The sequence below is a fragment of the Pinus tabuliformis genome, chromosome 2_2 (assembly GCF_031772625.1).
Source record: "Pinus tabuliformis cultivar Carrire ecotype Pingquan chromosome 2_2, CPIR1, whole genome shotgun sequence".
Lineage (NCBI taxonomy): Eukaryota > Viridiplantae > Streptophyta > Pinopsida > Pinales > Pinaceae > Pinus > Pinus tabuliformis.
In genome coordinates, this window is record NC_142300.1 from 1,197,496,919 (window position 1) to 1,197,522,391 (window position 25,473).

The 25,473-nt window shown below is 35.1% G+C and overlaps 2 protein-coding genes across 2 annotated transcripts; both read left to right on the plus strand.

Moving 5' to 3' along the window:
* Positions 1–14,132: 14,132 nt before the first annotated feature.
* Positions 14,133–14,667, plus strand: LOC149197793 (uncharacterized). The gene is made up of 2 exons (XM_089403998.1): positions 14,133–14,279; positions 14,402–14,667. The coding sequence occupies exons 1-2, from the start codon at positions 14,216–14,218 to the stop codon at positions 14,629–14,631; spliced, it is 294 nt and encodes a 97-aa protein (XP_089260124.1). The 5' UTR covers positions 14,133–14,215; the 3' UTR covers positions 14,632–14,667.
* An 8,310-nt stretch (positions 14,668–22,977) lies between these two features.
* LOC149197794 (18.1 kDa class I heat shock protein-like) lies at positions 22,978–24,527 on the plus strand. Its single transcript, XM_089408799.1, has 2 exons — positions 22,978–23,149; positions 24,229–24,527. The coding sequence occupies exons 1-2, from the start codon at positions 22,978–22,980 to the stop codon at positions 24,525–24,527; spliced, it is 471 nt and encodes a 156-aa protein (XP_089264925.1).
* The last annotated feature ends 946 nt before the right edge of the window (positions 24,528–25,473 follow it).

Below are 25,473 nucleotides of genomic sequence, written 5' to 3' on the forward strand. Positions count from 1 at the left end.
TTATTTGAGCCGGAATCTTCTCGATACTGAGTCTTGATATGCTCATGTCGAGAAGCTTGCCTTGGTGACAGTTCATGTCATCCAAATATTTCGACACTGTATCCTTTTATAGAAAACCACTGCGATTTCTGATTGCAAACCCATGACATATATACTGACTCATTAGTTATTTGGGGGGAAATACTCCAAATGGATTGTTATCCTGTAGGAGTTTGATTTGGAATTTACTGCTTCCAAATCAAAGAAATCACTCGTCTTTGCTGAGTTGATCTGCGCTCTTCTGTCTGCAAGCACTTCAACTGATTTTACTGAGTAGATACCCGATGAAATTATGTTTCTAATCAACACTTTTGACCCATGGTATGGAAATATTATTGTTTATCTCCAAACTCAAACTTTCCGATCTGATTTGTCCTGATCCGATCGACACCACATTTGACATCAGTCCCAACCCTATTAGATCCTCGGTGATACATTGTATCGGGTCATTGTGGACTATGTTCTTCATAGGTGTCTCGCCCTTGAAGAGGCTGAGCGGGCCTTAAATGATTGCCACTCTGGTGCCTCTGGTGGTCATATATCTAGATATGCCACTGCTCAGAAAATCCTCCGCGCTAGTTATTTCTAGCCTTCTATCTTCAAAGATTTCATTCTAGCTGTCCAAAAACACCATGAATGCCAAATTTTCAACCGAAAGTAGTGCACTCCACCTGCACCCCTACACCATTAATTACCATCGACCCATTTTCCAAATGGGGCATTTATTTCATGACATGTAACCCTCACTCGGTAAGGAGGCATGGTTATATAATCATCCTCGTCGACTATTTTACTAAATGGGCCAAGGCAATGCCTACATACAATGATGACAGTATTATTGTTGCTCAGTTCCTTTTTAACCACGTCATAGCATGTTTTGGTGTTCCACAAGCTATTGTGATTGACCATGTATCACACTTTCGTCAGCACATGATGGCTGAGCTGACTGCTCAGTTGGGCCTTCGACATGATAGCTCAACTCCTTATTATCTACAGGCCAATGGCCAGGTTGAAGCAATTAGTAAATTTTTGATTACTATGCTTTAGTGTACTGTTGGGAAGCATAGAAAGGAGTGCCATTTAATGTTATTGTCATCTCTTTAGGCTTACAGAAATTCTACTAAGATGGCCATTGGATTCACTCCATTCCAGTTGGTGTATGGTTTAGAGGCAACTCTTCCAATCGAATGTGAAATTCCTTCACTTAAGCTAGCTATCGAACTTATTCCGAATACCTCGCCTGAAGAGGAGCGGCTACTGTATCTTGAGAGGCTTGACGAGACTCGTTGCATTGCTACGATGGTCATTGAAACTCAAAAGAAACGAGTCAAAGCTCATTTTGACGAAACCGTTTCCCCTCATATTTTTGTTGAAGGCAACTTGGTCCTTCTTTATAATCAAGCCAACGATAAATTGGGAGTAGGAAAGTTTGAACCCATGTGGCATGGGCCCTATATCGTTAAGCGTGTCTTACAAAAAGGTGCCTATGAGCTATGTGATTATGAGGGAAATGCATTGTCACAGCCCCGTAATGGGTTGTACCTCAAGAAATATTATGTGTGAAATTCGTGTATTAACTTTTGTACATTAGTGTGTTAATTCGTTAGTGTGCATTTTTTATTTTTGGTGTGTTTGTTTGCTTTGTAGACATGCATTTTTTTCTTACCTTGTTTTCCACTCGGTTTGTAGATGTCGTCAAGCCATTACATTGGTTTTTCTGATGGTGCTTGTCATAGCACACATAACCTTTCTTCCATGGCATGGGTACTCTATGACCCTAATGGTGAGCTGATTAACATAAAAGGTATTTTTCTTGGTCGAACAACCAATAATATTGTTGAATATAGTGCAATTATTAAACTCTTGTCAGAAGTAGTCGCTCTTGGCATTAGAGGTTTAGTTGTCAAGTTGGATTCACAGCTCGTTGTGTTACAATTAAACAATCATTACTCAGTGATAAATCCACAAATATTGCGTATGTATCTACATGTAGATTGTTGGAAAGAAATTTTGATTTCATTGCATATCAATATATTCCATGTAATTTAAATACATTAACTGATGCATTAGCAAATTTTGTTCTTGATAGGAATTTGTGTCATTTATAAAACCTATATCATGTTATGAAGACATAAGTAGGAAATAAAACATATATATATATATATATATATATATATATATATATATATATATATATATATATATATATATATACATATATATATACATATATATATACATATACATATACATATATATATATATATAGATGTATATATGTATATATATATGTATATATATATATCTATATATACATATATATATATATATATATATACATATACATATATATATATATATATATGTATATATGTATATATATATGTATATATATATATATATATATGTATATATATATATGTATATATATATATGTATATATATATATATATATATATATATATATATATATATATATATATATATATATATATATATATATATATATATATATATAGATATATATATATATGTCGTGTTTGTTGGAGTGTTCACATCAAAATATAAAAAAATAGTGTTCTGGGACACTTGGCTTTCAAAGCCTACAAAATGTGTAAAAGACTAGATAAACTATCAACCTGCACGGTGCTCATGATAGCATGAGACCTCTCTGATCACTCAGCCTAGCAGCCGATGCAATCTCGCAGAGACTCCCACTGTGTGTCTCTGCCAATGCAGTGGAACATCACCAATAATGGCATACTCCAAGACTCCACGAGTTATCGCCTCCAGATTACGCTCCATCTCAGCTAAGGGGTCTGTCGCTTCCTCGTAGTCAGCACCCACTACCTGATGTGCAACCCGATGTGCTATTGGAAACATGCTTGGTGGTCTCTCTGGTCCCATATCTGCACATTTATCACAAGTTGAGTCTCAGTTCACACTTTTATAAAAATCATAAAACTTGAAAAGATCCAAAAAAACAAGTTTTTTACCTGCATTGATCCACTGATCTCCTCATGGTAGAAATAGATCTGGATCCGACCTGAAATTTGTGACAACATAATCGTAATCATCCACCATGAGTAGTTGGAATTCTAGCCAAACAAAAAATGGTGGTGGGTAATGCATGTGCTGACCTGTTCCTCCTCGAGGCATCAGTTGACTCCATCGAACAAGTCTCGGATCTCGGGGGGCAGGATCTGGTACCTCTGACAACTGATACTAGAATAGGGGCCCTCACTACATAAAGAAGGTCACCAGTATAGAACTGAACCCAAATTTCTTCAGGTGTCCATGCTTCCCCTTAGTCAGTTGTCATTTCATGTTTTCCAAAAGGCCTCCACACCAATTGAAGACGGTGGGGGTCAAACATGCGATAACATATTGGAACTGGGATTTTGAAGCCTCATGCAAGGCTTGCGTGCCAGATACATGTGCCATAGTGAACAAAATCATTCTCAAAACAAGGTTGTTGGTGATTGTCGCTATCTTCACCTTACCTCCATTGGTTATTTTGGCACTAGGACAATACCTCTGGACTAGACTCCTTGTACTCTCACCTCCTGGGTGAGATCCAAAGAGTTGGATTGCTTCCCCTCGTCGGGACAATCCCGTGATGAAGTAGATATCCATCTCTTCCAATTCTAGTTCTTGGCATTTTATGATGAATATCTCTCGATCTACATCCTAGAGACTGATCAGATAGGGCAGCAATTCCATTTGAGCCCTTAACCCTGTGGTCCTGAAGAATTTTAGCAGCCCACAATTCCTCATAGCATTTATGCATTCAGGATCTTGAGCTGCTTGATGGTATTCGGCCTCATGGCCTCTTTATTTCCACTCCAAGACCATATTCTCCTGCAAAACAACATTTAACACTTATTAATGCCTTTTTCATGGATCAAAAACATCAATTTTTTCTTAAAAGAGAGTTTTATTTCTTTAAAAACCGCCCTCGGTGCCATCGCGCTTGTTTTTACAAATAGTGTGATGGCATCGCGTGAGCCTTTAGGCTCAAGCGCAACCATTGTAGGTCTGATGACCATACCCGCGATGGTTGTTGGCACCCTAAATTTTTGAAATCCTCCTTTATAGCATCAAAATTATTGTTTAAAATGCATAAAAAATTGATAAAATGCAAGAGCATGGATGAGGCTCTTACCTGTCACAAACGGTTCGTGAAATGGTATCTTAGATATCCCACATAAGCCAGTGAAAAATCAAGAGAATTAGGGCACAAAATGCACTTTAGAGCTCACTTTGCTAAAATGGTAAAAGATAAAATTACTTTTTCCTATTTATAAGTTTTGCAAGTCATTTTTCTCGATATTTTCATAATATATTAATATTTTGTCTCGATATCGGTGATGGGTGTGTTTCTTGTGTAGTTACAGGTGCCTTCAATGTGAACAATGATTATTATTGATCGATTCTTGTGAGTTTTATTTTATCTCTTTTTCGGACTCATTAAATAAACGAAAAAGGAACCCCCCTGGAGTCATCTTTGAGCTCTTTTCTGACTCTTGAAAATTGAAAAGATTGCCAAGTACTTGTCATTTTGAACTTGTTAAAGTAAATGAATCGATGTCACCTTAGTACATGTTTACCCCTTTTTCGGGCTGAGGCTGACTATTTACAAAAAAGGTACACCTTGGTCGATATGGTCAAGATGTTCCCTTGGATATTGTTTTCTACCTTTTCGGATTCGAGGGACAAATTACGAAAAGGGACATGATGGAGTTTTCTTTTTCATTTTTTTTTCAAACTCTCTAAATATGAAAAAGATACCAAGTTATTCTTACATCAGACTCATTAAAATTTTACGCTGAAAGACTCGTCACCATGATGATACCGAGCTTCTCCTTCCAAGGGCTCATAAACTTACTAGGATGGATTCATTCGAAGAATGAACTTACATGACAAGAATATGCTATCCCCTTCAAGCTTGTGATAAAAATAATTGGGGTACTTGCTAGAATTAGCGGGGAAAAAATGAATATGAGACATCCTTTGTATAGGCAACATGTCGCTTTTGAACATGACACTATTTTGCTCTCGTGTCAGGTTTGGGATATCCTCACTCAATCACATGTCCTTCCGGGTTTGGGTGATCCATTTTGCCTCTCATTTGACTATTCCATTCTATCATCATGACCTTTAGTCCTATGTTGAATCAGATGTTGCCAACTCTGGAGTCGTGTCACCAATGTTCAAGAGAAGTCCAATTTGCAGTTATTTACCTATACATTGTTTGAGTCATTTCTATAGTCCTAAATATTATTTCACTTTATTCCTTTTTTGTGTTGATGATGGGGGATTCATCATTGCCCTCCTTCGACGGGTCACTTCCTTTCAAATTCAGCTCATTATCCTGGAATATGACTTAGGAACTCCCTTTCAGTACCTTAGAGCTGGCATGCCCTAATGGCCATTTCTTTGCATCCGACGACAGGTCTTCATTATTGTCTTTTGATCAGGTGATTCCATGAGTGTTCGACTTCAGCTTCATTATCACATTCATGGATTGTACTATTGTACCTTGAGATCCATTGTCATTATTGGTGGTTTCTCTCGTACTTGTTAACGGTCCACATCATTGGCTAGTAATCAGGTGGTTTTCTATCATGTTCGACTTCAACACATTTATTTGCATGTTAGGATTCGTACATTGATCGGGTCAGGATGGAGCGCAAGACCCTGAGTCTTGTCTGTTATGACTCAGGCTGCATGGAGTTATATGTCATTCATGATTGTACACATGTTTCTACTATACGAATGGTTGTGACCATACCGTGGGACTTTATATTTATGACGATCCTTGTTATCTGGATGGTTGTGGCCATACCATGGATCTTTTCATATAGTTTTCATCATTCGGATGGCTACATCCATGTCGTGGATTCATGTTTTTATCTCAGATATGTATATGTATATGCGTCCTTGATTTGCAGGTCTCTTGAAAGTGTGTGTCCTCGTCCTTTCCAAAAGCTCATAAAGCATCTCAACCATCACTCCTTGTTTTTCCTTCATGCTTTAGGGGGATCTATTACATAGTATTTTTTCACGCCTCTTGCACTTCCTTGTGACATACCCTAAAGTGCCCGAAACATGATCATTATACAGTATACTCATCCATGTATACAGTTCAAATCCCTCCTTTAATTTTGCTTGGAAAATGTATGAAGCTTTCCCTGAATAAATAGCTCTTAAAACCCTAAAAGAGGGTCATCACCCTTATTAAGCTCAAAACAGTGATGGTCGCCTGTTGCACCGTGTTTGACCCGCGATGGCATCGCTTTGTTCCCTTCCATACCCGCGATGATCCCAAAAAAGTCATTTTCCCAAAGAGGATGAGAAGATTCATGATCTAGAAGATTCTAGAGCAGCGAGCTGGAGGTGGTCTCAGGTAGATGAGGTCAAATCCTCCTAACTTGACCTCTTTGCCTTATCCCTATGAGATACCTCCTTGAGATGTGGGCCTAATCCTATCTTTGGAGGAGTCATAACTCCCTCTCCGAACCTATAATTTCCTCTTCTCCCATTCCCAAATGGTTAGTCTATGTCCATTTGCACCCCTATGCTGAGCTTGTGTTTAAAGGTTATTCATTAGACTTGGAGAATGAGTGTTTGGAGAGTTTGTTGGCTTGGACTTGCATTATCACTCAAGGAGAGCCTTTCAACATCAAGGTTATGGTTGTAAGTTTCTCTTTATTATTTAAATAATATACAACTACTGGTTCATCTTCCCAAAAAATATATGTTCATGTATGTATTAGCTTGGCATTCCTTGATCAGCTAAGTAGGTTATTGTTGGTTTTGTTATTGGTTTTGGCATGTTTTGTTGTCTCTTGATCACTTGTGCAAGTACATAAGCGCTTAGAGAAGTAGGAACAAGTCCGTGACATAAGCGATTCGAGGCTTTCAACAAAGGAAATCGGATTAGCATCAGAATGAGGGAGGTCATCTCTTTCATTTTGCTTTTCAATTATAACCTAGGAAGATGTCTAGTTGATTGTCACTTCAGTTGCTAGACCCACTCATTGGGCTAGAGGGATCATCTCTGTCCATAGAGAGGATTAACCTTGTCAACATGCATGTCTTGGTTATTTTTCTAAATCAACTTTGGATTTCATCTTTGAGAAAGATGTAGTCATAGATGGACATAGCGACATAGACAAAGCAAATAAATTCTTTGAGAAAATTCAGTTGATTAACCAAAGAGTTCAAGAACAACTAGAAAAGAGTCAAGGCAAGTATAAGGCAAGGCATGATAAGCATCATGTGGGTCATCAGTTTCAAGTAGGTGATAAATTTTGGCTATACATTAGCAAGGAAATGCTTTAAGGTGAAGGTAAAAAGTTGAAACCAATTTGTTATGGTCCATTTAAAATTCTGGAAAAGATTGGTAATAATGCTTTCAAGATTGATTTACTTTCATATATGCAAATATATTCCATTGTTAATGTTAAAAATTTGAGATTGTATGAGCCTCTGATTTAAGATCAAGGAGAGAATGTTCAAATTCTATCTATTGAAGAATTTTCTCCAGAATTCCTTGATGTGCTTCAGCAAGACACTATACTTGATAGAAGGACAAGGAAAACTAAAAGGGGAAATATTGATTATCTTTGGGTGGGTCTCAAAGGTACACATCCATCAAAGGCCAAATGGATTGAAGTGGGGAAGGTGAGGGAATAGTACCCTCATCTGTTCAATAACTGAATATAAATATTTTGGGGTCCAAAAGGCTTCCAGTGGGGAGGAGTGATCAGGTGCTCAAAATTATGCTCAAAAATCAAAGTGTCAAAATATTTTCAAACTCAACTTCAAATTGAAAATCTTATTATTTTGAATCCAACGGTGCAAATGGTAGTCAAGTTCGAGTTCACATGCAGAAGTTAGAGCAAGTCAAAGTTTAAGTTTGACTTGTCTATATGGCAATATTGGGATGATGTGGCAAGGTCTTTAGCGAATGAGGAGGTGCCAAGTGGTAGGCTTCCATTGGCCCTCGCATTTCACAAATCACAATTGCAAGCAGGAAAGGCGTTACAAATCGGCCCCGGCAGGTTCAGGGTTACGATGCGATAAGGTCATCGCATATTGCAATCGTGGATCGGCGAGGGAAGAACAAGAAAAAATTGGCCCCCGGAAGTTACCAGGTTGTGATGCAATAAATTACCCAGATGTAGGATTTTATATGTCACAGTTTAAGTTCCCGTCAGGTCCGTCGATGTCGCATCGCACACAATTCCTTCATTAACATTGCAAAATGTGATAGTTCTCGGACGCGTTGTTGCTATAGGTTGCGATTTAATATCCTGTCGGGTCTACCGATATCACTTCGCAGTGTTCCACCATGTTAACAAGACCTTCGACTGCTGAAATTCGTCAATTGCGATGAGCAATGGACCCCGGACATAGGTTTTTATATGTTACAATTAAATATCCCTGGCGGGTCCATGATATCGCAATCGCAACGTTTTGATGTGTTAACAAGACCATAAAAGCCTACAGCACTTGCCTATGGCCGACAAGATATAGCCCACCGTGCAGCGAATTTATCGCTCTTTTAGTAGATTTTGGAGCGGAAATCGGGTTTTTGGTTGGTTTTGGAGCAATTTGTGGAACAAATAGTGGAAGAACTAGGAGAAGTCATAACTTCTTTAGTTCTTATCCAAATGGGATGAAAAAAGAGTTTGGATAACCATTTTTGAGGATTCTGAACCCATTGAGACAGGTTTCAGAGGCATTTGAGCATTGTAAACATACTTTTGTTGTAATTTGAGCATAATAGAGAAGCCCAAGCAATTGGAAGTTGAACCAAGGAGACATAGCCCAGGATGGGTGGATTCCTTTATCATGTGATTACTGTGTGTTGTATTTGGATGTTCTTTGCTGTTATTTTTTGTTGTTCAGCATATGTTTTACGTTAAATTGTTTCTAACATTTACATAAGAAACTCTTATGGGAATCAGTTAATTAAGAAAAAATATTGAATCCTTAAGCACTTGATAAGAAAATGATAAGAATCTTGGGTTTTACTCTAAATGGAGAATTAGTACAACATTACTAATCTGCTCCATTTCAGATCAAACACATGTGAACTAAAATGCGTTGAGAAAGGATGTGGTTTACAGTATGGGCAGCAGAAACAACTTGGCTATGCCAATTTTTCATAGCTATCCTTGGGATTAGCGATATGCGAGTGCCAATTAGAAATCCATCAAGCCAGGTTGGAGTAAGGAAGTTAGTTTTATATATTGGAAAGCCTAGTATGAAGGAGAAGCAGGTACTTGTGAACCAAAGACCTTTTCCAAGAATAATGTGACCATTCTCTACCACAAATGAGTTTGTATGAGGTAGTTCCCTCTCCTATGCTTGTAACCAAGATGAAATGCCCATTGAATGTTAGCCAATGAATGCCAAACTGATGAAGAGACCTTGTTGGCTAGGTTTTCCCATGAGACGAGTACCATTAGCCATAAAACCCCATTGAAAATATGTTTGAATTTCCCATCACACATTTGATAAAGCTTTGCATTGAATATTAATTAGTCCCTCCAAGTGGTGGATTATGGAAACTTCTCATGCAAGCTACATGTTTTAATGAGAGTCATTAAGGGGCATGTTGCCACTTCCTGCTAACATGTGGGCTAGTGAGATGATGGCAACACACACTCCCCTCTCCCCCTACTTTCACTTGTATAGTCACCCCATCCAAGGAGTTAATGATCGAGTTGTCTTTAATGCGACTTTTTGGAAGCTTTTCTGATCGCTTTTTCTAGTCTAATTTCTCTAAAATCTGACAATAATTTATTGAAAGCACAAGTTTGATTGGTAATCCCTTCACAATTGTAGTGCCCTAGGGGTTTCTCAGGGTGCTCAATCCATATATACGATCAAAAAACCAGTTTAAATAACACAAATCAAGGTTTCACCTCAAAAAATTTTCTCTGTTTTTGGCACTGGAAAGTCCAAAAAGTCTCACTAAAGACAACTCCATTAATAATGTTATAAATTTAAATTGATTATTTTTATTTCTCATATTATTTTGTAATCTATTATTATTTTTTATAAATTTCAACTAAATTTTATATTCTATTCTATTCTAAATATCACATGTTCTTTCATTTCACTTTCACACTACACTATTTCAATATTATTTCATTTTATTTATCTCATCTACTATTTTTTCAAAATCTATCAAATATTTGCCAAGTTAAAAGACAATTTTTGAAGATCAAAAGATAATCTACGTTGGAAAGGTTATAAAATCTGTCAATTTGACATAATGTGAGTGATTTCTCGTATAGTTTTAAATAGCATTTTGTTTACTAATTTTTATCTTCAATAATTTTTATGTGTCACCATTCTTCTGAAATATATACTTGCTACATTTCCTTTTCATTTACAACATCTGATATAATTGCTAGTTAATAATCTATCAACTCAATTTAAATAAAAATGTGTTAATTGTTCCCCTTCATTTATTTTACTTTTACTACTACCCAAACACATTCACTATTCACATTGGCATTAGTATGGATTTCATTAATTAATAACCTATAAACTCAATTTGAACACCTCATTGTGTTAGTATGGAAATTTTCTAGTTTACTGAGGACGTTGGTTAGAGGGCTGAATAATTTATATCACCCCTATTATTTTTTATTATAGTTAAATTATAAAATAATCTCTATTTGGTTTTCATATATGCATTTAGTATCATTTATCAAATTTAAATATCCTAAATATTTTATAGTTTCCATTAATTTTCCTCGTATGCCAATCACAATATACTATACTGATTATGCCATTTGGCAATATTTTCTATATGTGTTCATTAAGGAAAAAATATGAACAGGATTGCTGGTTTTATATAGATTAATGGGATTATTTTGTTAATTAAGTTTAATTAATTAATATTATTTATAATGCTTGTTTTATATAGATTAATGGGATTATATTGTTAATTAAATTTAATTAATTAATATTATTTATAAATTATAATTGAATTTTTGTAAATAAGGTTTACTGTATGTTATATTTGAAATAATTATTTATAAAAAATTTTGTGTTTTTGTAAATAGGATTATTATTTTTTCCATCTAGATCTAGTTTTCACAAGTGACATATTTTTCCTTAATAAGTATATTATTATATTTTTTTCATTTAGATTTAATTATCACAAGTGACATATTTTTTCTTATTAAATATATTATTATAATAGTTTTGAGTTTTTTTAGTTGTTAATTAACTTTATATTTTAAATATTTTAAGATATATTTACGCCGTAAGGCGTTCCCCTCTGAAATGAACTCCCCCAAATGCTTTTCTGTCTTAATCGTAGCCGTTAGATCTTTTGTTAGACGATTGAACAAAAATCAGCCATCTAATTTTTCTTATTAAATTAAAACATTAAAAACCCTTAAAAAAACGTAGAGCGATTTAGGTCCATTGGTTCGGGTCTTGGAATCCCGGAGCTCGTTGTGTAAAGAAAAGGTTGCGGCGGCCATTGGAGGGCTAACGAGCAATGCAGAAAATGCTTGGGGAATTGAGGCTAATGGTGGGGTTTCAGTTCTGGTTCATATTTGCAAATCGGGAACCTCAGCTGCACAGGCCATGGCTATAGGGGCGCTAAAGAATGGTTGTTGTGCAAGAGACAAGGAAAATGATGGCGCTGAAGAATGTGGCTGCTGTGCAAGAGAGTTGTCCGGTTACAAACATGCCCATGCATTTGGTGTGGCTCTGAACCACATACTCGGACTGTACCACGTACTTGGACTTTTTGTTTAGGAATTTATGAATGTACTGCAATAGATATTGGGAAATCATTAAACAAAACAAAAAAGGTTTTCCACTTGATTATGTCCTCTAAGGGGTTTGAACATGGATCTCATTTCTGAGAACCTAAGATTGTGCTTGGCCATCAGTATACCCAAATTTCCTACCCCTTACCTACACCTGCAATTGGGGTATTGTGCATGAGCTCTTGATCTAGTTTGTAGCTCATTACAATCTTCTTTCAGGGCAATCCGACATGCGAATCTTGCATGAGCCCTTGCTCTTACATCTAGCTTATTACAATCCCTTGTCAAGGCAATCAATCAGATATGCCAACATTGCATGAGCTCTTGTTCTTATATCTGGCTTATTTCAATCTCTTGAGGCAATCCAATATGCTAACACTGAGTAGTTGGAGAATCTAAAACAAACATTTATAAGAGAGTGACCATCAGTATTACTTGCTAAACGCCAGTAGATTTGTGAAGTAAAGATACTTGTAAACAGATTTCGTATCCATGACCAGATATTCTTATGAAGGATGCGCCTCCAGAAAACATGCCCACCATGCGTTAAGTTCCCACAATAGCTGCAATATTAGGGTTTGTTAATCTGTTTTCTGGACCCTGCCTTTATTTGGTAGAGTCATGTACAAAATGAACCAGTTAAGGTGCCCCATTTTTAAGGAATCGTGGATATCCTGAATAGTTTGCACTGTTTTTGCTATGTTATGTTTGTCAATGATTGAAAAACCACCTTCAATTATGTTTGCTTTCGATAGAAACATTGAGGATCATCTTCTCGATCAAGTCTTGTGTAATGTGCAAGACTAATCTTTGTGGGGAAATCACCGTTGTACACTATGATCCTTTAGAGCCTTTCAGGATTTTAGACTCTCTTTCAAAATGTTGGTATTTATATCGGGGCCTACCTTCTAAAGAGTGGTTGTTACCGACAGAGTCACAGATGAGGCTTTCCCTCATTGCACAATCCAGTTGAGACCATCTGGCGTTTATTCTGGAGCTGCAGATCTACATGTGCCACAATGGGGATTTCATTTGGATTACTTGGAGATGCATATTTTTCAGTGATGTCCACTGGATTGGTGATGACTATTCATTTGAACTACTTCACTTTAGAGGGTTGGGCACTGCATACAAGTTATAGACTGTGTATGTATTGTGGAAACTTTGCTGTAAAGTACCGATTTTGTTTCCTCTGTTCTTCTCTTTACATAGAGAGGCTAAACTTGTCTTGTATATTGAGACAGGTGCTCAAGAGTTCCAGTTTTAGTCCTGTTGATTCTGGAACAGAGCAATAAGCCCAATCTTAGTCTAGTTTTCTATTCTTTAAAGACACTATAAATCTCCAAATTAAATTATCATAATAATATAATTTTAAGGTCAAGGCCTATTCAGATATCAATTATTTGAATAATTATAGGAATGATATAATTTTAAGGCCAAGGCCTAGTCAGAGGCCAAATTAACAGATGAAATCCCTTTGTTTATGGGACAAGAGATGACCTCTGTGCAGTGATGATTTGACTACATAGTCTATGCAGGTGTACATACTTTACCCTCACTAGACTCAAATTGACCTAGTCAGACACCAAAATAATGGATGAAATACCTATCACCTATGCACAGTGATAATTTGAGTCTATGCTGGTTTACATAACCTCCCCCACTAGACTCAAACTTGTGATCTCGAAAGACAGAACAGATGTTCTTAACTGATAGGTCCTCTCTACAGAGTAGTTGTCACTCCTTGATAGTATAAGATTTCTTTGCTCCTGGTTATATCTTTCCTGAGAAACCAAATTTGTTTTCAAAGGACAGAACACATGATCTTAATTGATAGGTCCACTCTATAGAGTAGCTGCCACTCCTTGATAGTATGAGAGTTCTTTGCTCCTGGTTATATCTTTCCTGAGAAACCAAATTTGTTCTCAAAGGACAGAACACATGATCTTAATTGATAGGTCCACTCTATAGAGTAGCTGCCACTCCTTGATAGTATGAGAGTTCTTTGCTCCTGGTTATATCTTTCCTGAGAAACCATATTTTTTCTAGGTACTGTCTTCTGTCTAAACTTGCAAATATGTCTTGGGGTTTTAGTTTGTGTATTTGAATTTCTAAGTGTGAATATAGTGAGAATTATGCAGTGGATCATGATCGGTTCAAATTGGCGTATTGGGACTTTCCTAAACAAATGCTGTAAACTTCATAAGATAGAATTAATGGAAAAATTTCTATGTGCAATGTGCAATCAAGAACACATACTAAACAATTTGTAGACTTGGATTGCAGGTCATTGGAGATATTCATTGGTTGTTAACCAAAAAAGAAAAGTCTCATTTTTGTGTTCTGAACTGAAGCCCTAGAGTATGTGGATAACTGCGGAGTTTCTTTGTAAGAATATCCTGAAAAAGTTCTATCCAAGAAAAGCTGGTACAATGAAATTAAAGCCTTGTGGTTCTTGAAAATGTCAAATTAGATTTCCCAGTTGTGGAGTTAATATCTTCCAAAATTTAGGAACCTGACTACATTCATATTGCGTGTCTGTATTGCAGAATGGCTTGTTCAGCAGAACCAACCGACAAAGGTGTATTTCAAACCCAGTTCAAAATATCATGTGAAAGAACCACATGTGAATGGAAAGGAAGCCAGTATATCTGAGAAGCAAAGCTCAGGGCAGCTGGCTGCGGCCTTTAGTAAGCCGCCTATGCCTCCCCTGTTTGGTCCCTTATTTGTCTTCTCTATTCTGGAGACGCTACTTCATACAGAGAAGAAAAACGAATGATTTTCTACCCTTCTATTTGACTGCAATGGCCCCAAATGCAACCAACATAAATAATGTATATAGAGTTCAGCTTCTTGCATAGATATCGATGAGGAACACCTTATTAATTTCTATATGAATTTGTATGTTCTTGAGGGGAGGATCTTGCTTGCTAATGAATATTCTAGTCACAGAAACAAACATTGCAATGGGGTTTGTCTTTCTAAGTCTTGAGTTTAGAGCGAGACGTAAATGTAACTGTACCTTGCATACATTAGTTTCAATAAATAAAAAAACAATGATAACTACAGGATTGTAAAGAAGAATAATGTGAAGAGCGTTAAAATTTTAACGCAGAAGTGCTAGGGTAGCTAGGATAGACAGAGTCGTCCGGTTACAAACATGCCCATGCATTTGGTGTGGCTCTCTAGTTTTGCAATTGAAGTTCTGTAAAGCTATCACAGGTGATAGCCATTACCATCAAAAGAGAACGGTCACTTTGGGAGGAAGAGCTTTAGGATCCTAATGCTGGACCTAGTCTCCCAAAGAGTTCACATACACTTAAAAATGTACAAATCTTCCACATCATGGCAGAAAGTATCTTGAACAACTGGTTGACACTTTATCTTGAGAAGAGGTTGAGTTGAATGAGCCTCTTCAACAACTATGTTTATTAGGATTTTTTTGTTGATTGTGGAAATCCTGTATCTTCATATGATATAGGTATTTCCTTTGTTCACCATGGCTGAGTTTGGCAATGTGAAAAATGAGGCAAAGATGCAAGGCCAAATTTCCATAGTGTGTTTATTTTCTGTACATTGGTGCCAAGTTCCATCCTGTGACGCTGTCCTGTATGCATAAATATGCATTTGTTCCTCTACAACTCCAAAATTAATAGATGAAACTAATAAAGGATTCCCGAGTTGAACAGTTGTGCTGTATTCTACGTAAAGCCTAACCCTCTTTGTGAGGAGGGGGGACTAATTAGTGCTTTCAACCTATTGTATTTTTCTTTAACAATTTCATATTGCCACTTAGCAAGATTTGTTAGATTGAGTTACGCTGGGCAGACATTTATAAATTGTACTTCCAATTTTTATATGCAAAGGCATCGGTCTTAGTAGTAAAACCTGGAATTGATCAGGGCAGCGGTATTGATAGTGGTGCTGGAATTTTTATGGTTGTTGTTGGTAATAGGTGAATTCACAAGTATATTTAAAATCAATTACACGTTTACAAGATTTAAAGTCAATATTTATCAAGGCATTATATCTCATCATCATCTCACAAATGAGAATTTGGACAAAAATAATCCATGACACCCCAGTTGACTGATAGTAAAACGAAAATTAGAATTAACATCAGTGTTCTAGCATCTAGATTTTATCTTGAAATCACGATTTTTTGGCCTAGCTGATGTTTTCAGATTTTTACAGATATTTTGATGGTATCTTGATTTTACCGATGTTTGTCCATTTTTACCTGATATTTTTCCAATTTTTAGGATTTTTTGGTGTTCCCCACCCTTACTAATTTTATCCCATGTCTATATTAGCAACCATAATTAACCTGAATAGAGTGAAAATATATATCCTTATTTACTTACTATAGCTTAATTACCTACCATATTCTGTTAGACTTATTGTTACCATGGAATTATATTATATTATTGTTACCATGGAATTATATTATAGAAGGCATCCTTGCATCTTTATGAGTATTTCAAAGCGTTAAACTAAACAATGGCATTTTTCTGTTGCCGTTAAAGATTATAAAGTTTGGAAATGAATTGAAGATAGGGTGTAGCTAAATCTTTGTTGTTAATTGGGTTTAGCTAGGGTTGGAATTATATTATAGATGCTTTTTTTTTATGAGTATTTCAAAGATTTAAATTTAGCAATGGGATTTTTCCGTTTCATTTAAAGATTATAAAGATTGGAAATTAATTCAAAGGGTGTAATTAAATTTTTGTTGTGAATTGGGTTTTAGTTATATAGATCGACGAAATGTTGTTGTTTTCTCTATTTTAGTTTTATCTCTTTATGTGTCATGTTGAGTTCATATTTGTTACGATGGAATTATACTAGCAATTGCATCACATGTGGCAAAGGAAACATTGTAAGGCAGTAGCGTAGGAAAGAGTAGCTTAGAAAAATGAACTTAAATTTTTATGTAATTTTGTTTCTTTATTGGTGTTTCAAAAAAACTTTGAAATCTAAACTTTTCATATTTGAGCTACAAAAGTTAGGAAGGATAGGTGTTTGAAGAATCCCATCAATATCTGCTTTTTTAGAAGTATGTTCATTGATAATGTGTGCTTCTTTGAATGTCTCTAATATGTATTTGTCGACTGCAGAAACGAAGTCTTTCTTCTTGTGTTTACGTCTACATTTTGATAGACTCTCTGTTGAGCAAAGTTACTCAAAGAGAAGCAGAAGAATTCCTGGGGGAAATGGGGTGCACACAAGGGAAAAGGAAAGGAGCACATCTGCCATTAGTTTATGTTAGGACTTTAAATTAATTCCACTTGATGTGTCAGGGGTTTACTGGAGAAGCTTCCCAGCTAGATGAATTAGAGGACATTCAGATGAAGAAAAAAATGAGGATAAGGAATTCGATGGTGAGGATGACAACGCAGATGAAGAATATTTAAAGCCAAGAAAGTCAAATCAACTTGCATCTAAGAAAGGGAGCATTGTACAAAGAATTGGACCTGTTGGAGAGCATTTTGTTGGCTGCAAGCAACAATAAAGAATCAAATACATCCTATATTATAGGCTAATGTGTGTGGTCATATATTTGTGATAAGTTAAAAATCATTACTAAATAGTCTTTATCAATTAGATATTTATGGACAGTTATTTTTTTAGTTTCCTCAGAAAACAAAAATCTTTGCCTCAGTGCACCCGTAGACAGGAAAAAGAGCAGAGTTATCTACTTAGTGGCTTGGATATTGTTTACTTTAATGAAAAATGTAAAAAATTGGAAGAAAGCAACTTATTGTTTGTGCGTTCAATGTACAATGTGTTTTTTGTGATGTGGTTTTGCTCCAAGTGGTATCCAAGCTCATGTCTTGCGTTTGAGAGAATTTTATATTGCTTTAGAGAACATATATTGGAATTTATGTAAGGATTTTCTAGCAAGATACCACCAAAGGCAATGAAAGAAGCAGCAAAAAAAGTAAGTGCATTAAGGACTAAGGTTGCTTCCACGCATGGAAAATCCTACAAACATAAAGATGGTTTTGTACTGGTTTACTAAGCCCTAAGAGTTAATGACAGTATACTTGTTGATTTTAAATGTCCACCTAACAATGCATTTCATAACAAAATGGAGTTGTATTTCATATTGAAAAACTCTTCTTAAAGTAGCTTATATGTAATGCCTTGCTCTATCACCTCTAAAACATCTACCAAACAGTGATTTGCTCTATCAGCTCTAAAACATATACCAAACAGTGCCTTGCTCTATCAGCTCTAAAACATATACCAAGCAATGCCTTACTCTATCACCTATAAAACATCTAGCAAATATTGAGCCACTTTTGGCAATGTTGTGATACACATTTCCAATTCAACATTGCTTATCATCATCAAAGGCCAGGTAAAAAGAATAGATGAATAAGGATGTAGTCTAATGCGAATATTTTTTTGGTCCTTTTCACCGGAATCTAGTAATACAATTCTTGGTGAGACCACAATATTTTGTCATTTAAATTGTAATTTTAAATGCAAAAATGGATTTAGCACCGTAAAAAGTCTTTAGAAAACATATGTTGTGTAGACTCAACAACATAAAACTACATTTTTTTGAGATTTCTGACAGGATTTTAAGAAAAATCTACTAGAATATCTACACGAAAAAAAGACTAAAAAGTCACCTTGTTAGCCTACGACCTGTATAACAATTTCTAATCAAACATCAACCAAAGAAATGGGACTCGATGCTTCCTCATGCCTCTATTCACCAAAGTTTCAAGGGAAAAAATGCAGGGGATGACTGGGGGCAATTATAAGCCACTCCATTAAATGTTATGACTTTTGTTTCTATGCTTTAAGGGATTTGGGAGAGTGAGGTCTTTTAATGGGAAAAGGTGGCTTCAAGTAAAATATAAGTTAAAATAATAAGCATTTTAATGATGGCTTCCTTCCACCAGAGTTTAAGCTTCTCCAATAACATATCCATACTGATATGTGTGCTTATGCTTACAAAAAATAGTAAGACCTGCAAATCCTTCAAAACTCTGGCCGAATAAATACACCACTAATAACCTCACAATCAAGAAAATCTTGCTCATGTTAACCAGTGGTTGATTAAAAAACATTTTTTTAACAGAATCCCATTATAGCCATTTGGCAAGGACAAACCCCTGACATTTGGGACGTCCCATAGACAGTCTTCCATCATAGGAGGCATATCCAAGGAATCCATTGACAACAAACGACACTAAAAATGACCCTACCCTGTTTCCCTGTCTGTAGTGCACAAGAAAAGCATCCCCATGGCACCCTACAGACTCGAGTAGGGTTCTGTCAGCTCTAAACTGGACTCCAGTTAATGGGCTTGATTGTTTTCATGGGGCAGATAGAGAGAAAGCGACAGAAAACAATTTGATCAGAAAATCCTTGATCATTGAGAACTTTGTAACCATCTTTGTTTGACTGAAATTATGTGTTTTGTTTTACCATAAAATTCTTAGGGTGCCAGTGTGTTATTGAAGAACACGATAAATTTGTTGTGGATGCAGCAAGCCTCTGTGAGAAAGAGAATGCAGTAGTGCTCTTATAGCTGATCTGATTATCCCCATCTAGAGGTGATGGATACCAGTCATTTAAATTCACCATGCAACAAATTGTGGACCTCAATGGCACACAAGAATGTGTTTAATTTGAGAAAAAAATGACCTCAATCATCTAGTCTGGTCTTTATTTTACAGTTTACCATGTCAATGGGGAAGAGACTACCAAATGCAAAAGATATAGCATTGGACTTTAAGCATACCTTCAAACTGATAAGCTGGCATATAGAGTGCTTAATGTATCTAATATTCTTACACATCTTTTTCTCTGGTCTTTATTTTATAGTTTACCATGTCAATGGGAAAGAGACTACCAAATGCAAAAGATATGAAATTGGACTTTAAGCATACCTTCAAACTGATCTGCTGGCATATACAATGCTTAATGTATATAATATACTTACATATCCTTTTCTCTGTTGTTTTCTATATGTTCCAGTACTATTCAAACAAGGACGGGTGTAGATACTGTATGGATCAATATTCCCCATTTCCACATCAGCACGATCTAATACCATATTACATAGATCTGATGGATGCACAAGAGATGAAAAGTCACAGTGAATATTGGGCAACCGGTAGGTGTTGTTTGATATCAAACCATGAGACCACATAAATTCAAAAATCCCTACAAGATCATGGAAATCGTCTGTAAGTGCATTTCCCACCTGCCAGAACCATGATTTTCCGGATGTTAAAACACAATATAGAAATATAATCGCCCCTTTTCATTCTATATGATCCTATTTAGAACAAATGATTTATTGCCATCTGTCGTCCATTTCAAGTGTTGCTTGTTATATTTTAATGCCCATACATTCATAATGACAGTATAGGGTCTTACCATATATCCTTTCAGATTAATGGCTGGATTTTCAAGGTCCTTGTTGTGTCTGTAGATGACTTGAGCTAACTAAGGAACATAATGGCTTGGAAAAAACAATATTGGAGAAAAATCCATTCAGGTTAATTCAGCTATGTTATGGGATGGATCCAAACTTGTATTGGTAATGAAGGAAACATCCTCTAAACTCTACTCAAGATCAGAAAAAGCTCAAAATCTTAATTCAACATTGTCTTTATAAAAAGCTCAAGAAACTAGAACTTGCATCATTCAAGGTCAAATTAGGTCGTATCAGTAGACATCTAGAACCACAAAATATAGTCAAACTCCTTCCATCCATGTCTAACTTTCATACAAAAGCATACCTTCGATTCTTAGTGATGGCATAAAAATGAGTGTGCTTTTTGTGATAAGTTAAAAATCATTACTAAATAGTCTTTATCAATTAGATATTTATGGACAGTTATTTTTTTAGTTTCCTCAGAAAACAAAAATCTTTGCCTCAGTGCACCCATAGACAGGAAAAAGAACAGAGTTATCTACTTAGTGGCTTGGATATTGTTTACTTTAATGCAAAATGTCAAAAATTGGAAGAAAGGAACTTATTGTTTGTGCGTTCAATGTACAATGTGTCTTTTGTGATGTGGTTTTGCTCCAAGTGGTATCCAAGCTCATGTCTTGCGTTTGAGAGAATTTTATATTGTTTTAGAGAACATATATTGGAATTTATGTAAGGATTTTCTAGCAAGATACCACCAAAGACAATGAAAGAAGCAACAAAAAAAGTAAGTGCATTAAGGACTAAGGTTTCTTCCACGCATGGAAAATCCTATAAACATAAAGATGGTTTTGTACTGGTTTACTAAGCCCTAAGAGTTAATGACAATATACTTGTTGATCTTAAATGTCCATCTAACAATGCATTTCATAACAAAATGGAGCTGTATTTCATATTGAAAAACTCCTCTTAAAGTAGCTTATATGTAATGCCTTGCTCTATCACCTCTAAAACATCTACCAAACAGTGATTTGCTCTATCAGCTCTAAAACATATACCAAACAGTGCCTTGCTCTATCACCTCTAAAACTTGTACTAAACAATGCCTTACTCTATCACCTATAAAACATCTAGCAAATATTGAGCCACTTTTGGCAATGTTGTGATACACATTTCCAATTCAACATTGCTTATCATCATCAAAGGCCAGGTAAAAAGAATAGATGAATAAGGGTGTAGTCTGACATTGTCGATGGAACAGAGAAAGTGGAACATATCAGAATTGCTATACAGGAATTACAACAAAGTGCACAATTGCTTGCCCAGGGGTTAGATCCTCTCTCTAAACAGGTTAATGACTTCTTTCATGTTATTTTGAGTGGAAGGAATGCATTGCTTGATAGTTTCAGGTTATCCGCAGAAGGCACACCCATCAGAGATGATCAGTCATGAATATATCAGCAACGCTGACCAGCGTGAAATGTTTCTTGGTTTAGAGTTTCTTAGGGTTTTTCATTTTCTTGGTTTAGGGTTTCTTAGGGTGGTTCATTTTTCTGGTTTAGGTATGGAACTCAAAAAGTTTCAGGGCTTTTCTAGTTTATGATCTCGGAAAAATGAGTTAATCTGTTACTTGTGCTCTTTGATGGAATTTTTGTAATGCATGACTGAAGAATACACGGTGATAGAAAAATACATATTATGCTAATTGAGGAATGTTTTTCGCTTGTTGAACTTATGGTATTGAATTTATCACACTAACACTTTACAACAATGAACTAACAATATTCATGATGAAAATAGCAATATGGAAGATTTTTCTGCATATTGAAAAAGGCAATATGGGAGATTCCAATCATGTTCCAAGGCATTTTTTAAAATGTGGATGTGACAAAAGGTTGTTGTGGAAGGTGCTGTTTGTATATTTTAACACACTAACACTTTACAACAATGAACTAACAATATTCATGATGAAAATAGCAATAGGGAAGATTTATCTGCATAATGAAAAAGACAATATGGGAGATTCCAATCATGTTCCAAGGCATTTTTTAAAATGTGGACGTGACAAAAGATTGTTGTGGAAGGTGTTGTTTGTATATGAGAAATTTCTTGATCATTGTGTATAATCCTAATGTTGATAGATATGTCTACTAAGTGGTTCCAGTTAATGGGGCATTGATTTGAGTGGTCAATATATTTTTATTATTTATCAAAATAATCTTGTGTTGTATTTATGTTCTTCAATTTATGCCTTACTGCATTTCCTTTGCAATATCTGGTGCAAATGCTAATACTTTTACTACTACCCAAACACATTCACTATTCACATTGGCATTAGTATGGATTTCATTAATTAATAACCTATAAACTCAATTTGAACACCTCATTGTTAAACATTCGAGCCTGTCCGACCAAGACGGAAATACACCCTCCGTTACTACACTGCAAGCTTCACACGCGCCCACAGATTTCACCCACCCAGTGTCACACGGAAGACGAAACTTCTCTGTACCACCCAAACGTTTTACCTTCACTCCTATTTATATATCATGTCCAGGGATTGAATTCTCAGTGCTATTCTTACCAGCAAATAGGCGAGTGATCTTCTCTCTCAAGTTTTTTTTTTTTTATACGGAGTTTTTGTTCTTGCAGTTATCGATTAACCCTGTTCATTTTGTTTGTGCCACAGACTTTGATTTTGGTTTTGATAAAGAGTTAAGGTCTACCATGTCGTCGGTACCGTCGCAGAGGACGAATGCTTTGGAGGCATCGCTCTGGAATATGAGCGAGTTCCCTGATTTACTGGACTTTGTAACCTCTAATGTGATGGGCCATGCCAGCATTGCGGTGGATTGGAAAGAGACCCCTGAGGCTCATATCTTCGAGGCCGACATTCCTGGTATATATATGTATATATATATATATATGAAGTTTACTAGTGATTTAATTTTATAGGATTGTGTTAATATTATAGAGTGGTTCAGATTTCCAACGTTAATATTTTTGTTATATATAATATTTATTAATCATTTAATTTATATGATTATATTAATATTATATTTAAAAAATATATTTTTATAAATACTATATTTTATTTTTTAAATTCGATTCGTCTTTCTTATAAAAATAGTTTCCCATATCAATGTTTCTGTATGGATATTTTCCTATGTTTATGTGTAAGAGTGTTAACTATATTCTACTAATTCATACCAAAAAAACCCAGCTTTCCTAATCAGACCAACCTATGTAATGAACATCATTTTACATCACTAGTTGATGTAAAATACCCTAGTTGACTAGTTGATGTAAAATACCCTAGTTGATGTCAATACACTGGGCATTCATAAGTCTGTCTTGTACATATGCAGCTAAGTGATCTTTATCTGTCTCTAAGTCAATACCCCTCTTTGAAAGATCAATTACTTGCAATTACTTGGTTGTGTTCTTTGTAGATGTGTTAATATTATGTCTATTAGCATGACTTGTATTTGACTATTTTTTTTACTTGAAATTAAAACATGGAAAATTGGAGTACTTTCTCACATTTCTTAGATGGTAAATGGATAAATAGTCAATAAAATAAAAGAGAGTCTAAACAAACTACTAACAATAATATCAAAGAACTTTACTATACCATTTAAGCTAATCCTTGATAATATCAAAGAACTTTACTATACCATTTAAGCTAATCCTGGATGCTCGCTGATTTCTTGTATTATATCTATTAACATGATTTCTTGTATTATATCTATTAACATGAGCTGCATCTGGTCATTTTTTACTTAAAATCAAAGCATGAAAAATTGGAATACTTTCACACATTTTATATAAGTAAATAGGTAAATAATCAATGAAATAGAAGAGAAGAGAGTAGAAACAAACCAATAACAATAATATCAAAAAACTTCACTTGACCATTTAACCTAACCCTTGATGCTAGCTGATTTTTTCATTAATGTACTGCAACTTGCAATGCAGGTCTTAGTAAACAGGATGTCAAAATTCAGGTGGACGAAGGCCAACGTGTATTGCAGATAAGCAGTGAACGTGTATTGGAGGAACCAGTGGATGAAGAGAACAAGGTGCACCATTTTGAAAGACCGCACGGTAGTTTTTCGCGTCCTTTCTTGCTTCCCAATAATGCTAGGCTTCATGAGGAGGTGAAGTCAAAGATGGAGAATGGTGTTCTCACTCTTACCATCCTCAAGAAGCCTGACCAGGAGACTCGTATCCGGTCCATTCAAATTTATGTTGAGGGAGAGGAAAGGGGAAAATAAAAGCTGAGTGCAGTTGGGGTGCATATAAATAAATACTGATATATTATTCTGGAATTAGAATAAGAGCTTCTTTTTGCCTAGCGCGTGGATGTTTTATTTTGTGTTTTGCTATATAATTGTTTCTTAACAGTTGGGCAGCTTTCTTATGGGATATGATAATCGGGTAATTAGTTAAAAGAAATGGAGACAATATATTTTTAAATATGTATTTAAAAAAATTAAAAATTAAAATGGATAATTATAATATTTAGAAAGAGTATATATTTTATAAATAATTAAATATATTTAAGTTAAAAGAAATAATTTTGATATTCAAAATTCTGTAAATCTTTTTTTTCATTGGGATATTTTTTTGTTTATTTATCTTTGGTATTGATTTCTTCTAGGATATTATAGATTTTTATTATTTAAGATGGTCTAAAAACTACTTCAAATAAAACATGCATCAAATTTATTAATATTGCAGAATAAGAAAACATGTAAATATAAATTAATTTTAATAATAGGAATTGTAAAATTTCAAAGATATCTAAAATTTAGAATTAGTCCAATATAAAGAATCAAGATCGTGTATAGAAGCTTTTTCAGTTTTATAGATGTTTATGTTTGTTTATCTCCAACATTATTTCTTCTATGATGTTACATATTTCTATGATGTTACAAATTAAATTTATTAGTATTGTAAAATGGGAAAACATAAAAATTAATTAATATAATATGAATAGTAAAATATAAAAAATATTTGACATTTAAAATTAGTCCAATAAAAAAATGATAAAAATGATATTGTATATAAAAATAGAGTTTAGTAATCTGATATTGCCTAGTGATTTTGCTCACAAATGTGAAAATAATTAGCTAGTCAATTTGATAATGGAGACAATCTTCATGTCTTCTCAAGTAATTATCAATAAAAGCACTTCACATGTATTAGCATTCACAATAT

What these genes read in the sequence shown, in the direction of transcription:
- LOC149197793 (XM_089403998.1), top strand. Translation starts at nt 14,216, where the DNA reads ATGTGGATAACTGCGGAGTTTCTTTGTAAGAATATCCTGAAAAAGTTC. An exon ending in GTTCTATCCAAGAAAAGCTG is followed by an intron (nt 14,280 to 14,401) that starts GTACAATGAAAT and finishes TCTGTATTGCAG; the next exon opens with AATGGCTTGTTCAGCAGAAC.
- LOC149197794 (XM_089408799.1), top strand. Translation starts at nt 22,978, where the DNA reads ATGTCGTCGGTACCGTCGCAGAGGACGAATGCTTTGGAGGCATCGCTC. An exon ending in CTTCGAGGCCGACATTCCTG is followed by an intron (nt 23,150 to 24,228) that starts GTATATATATGT and finishes CTTGCAATGCAG; the next exon opens with GTCTTAGTAAACAGGATGTC.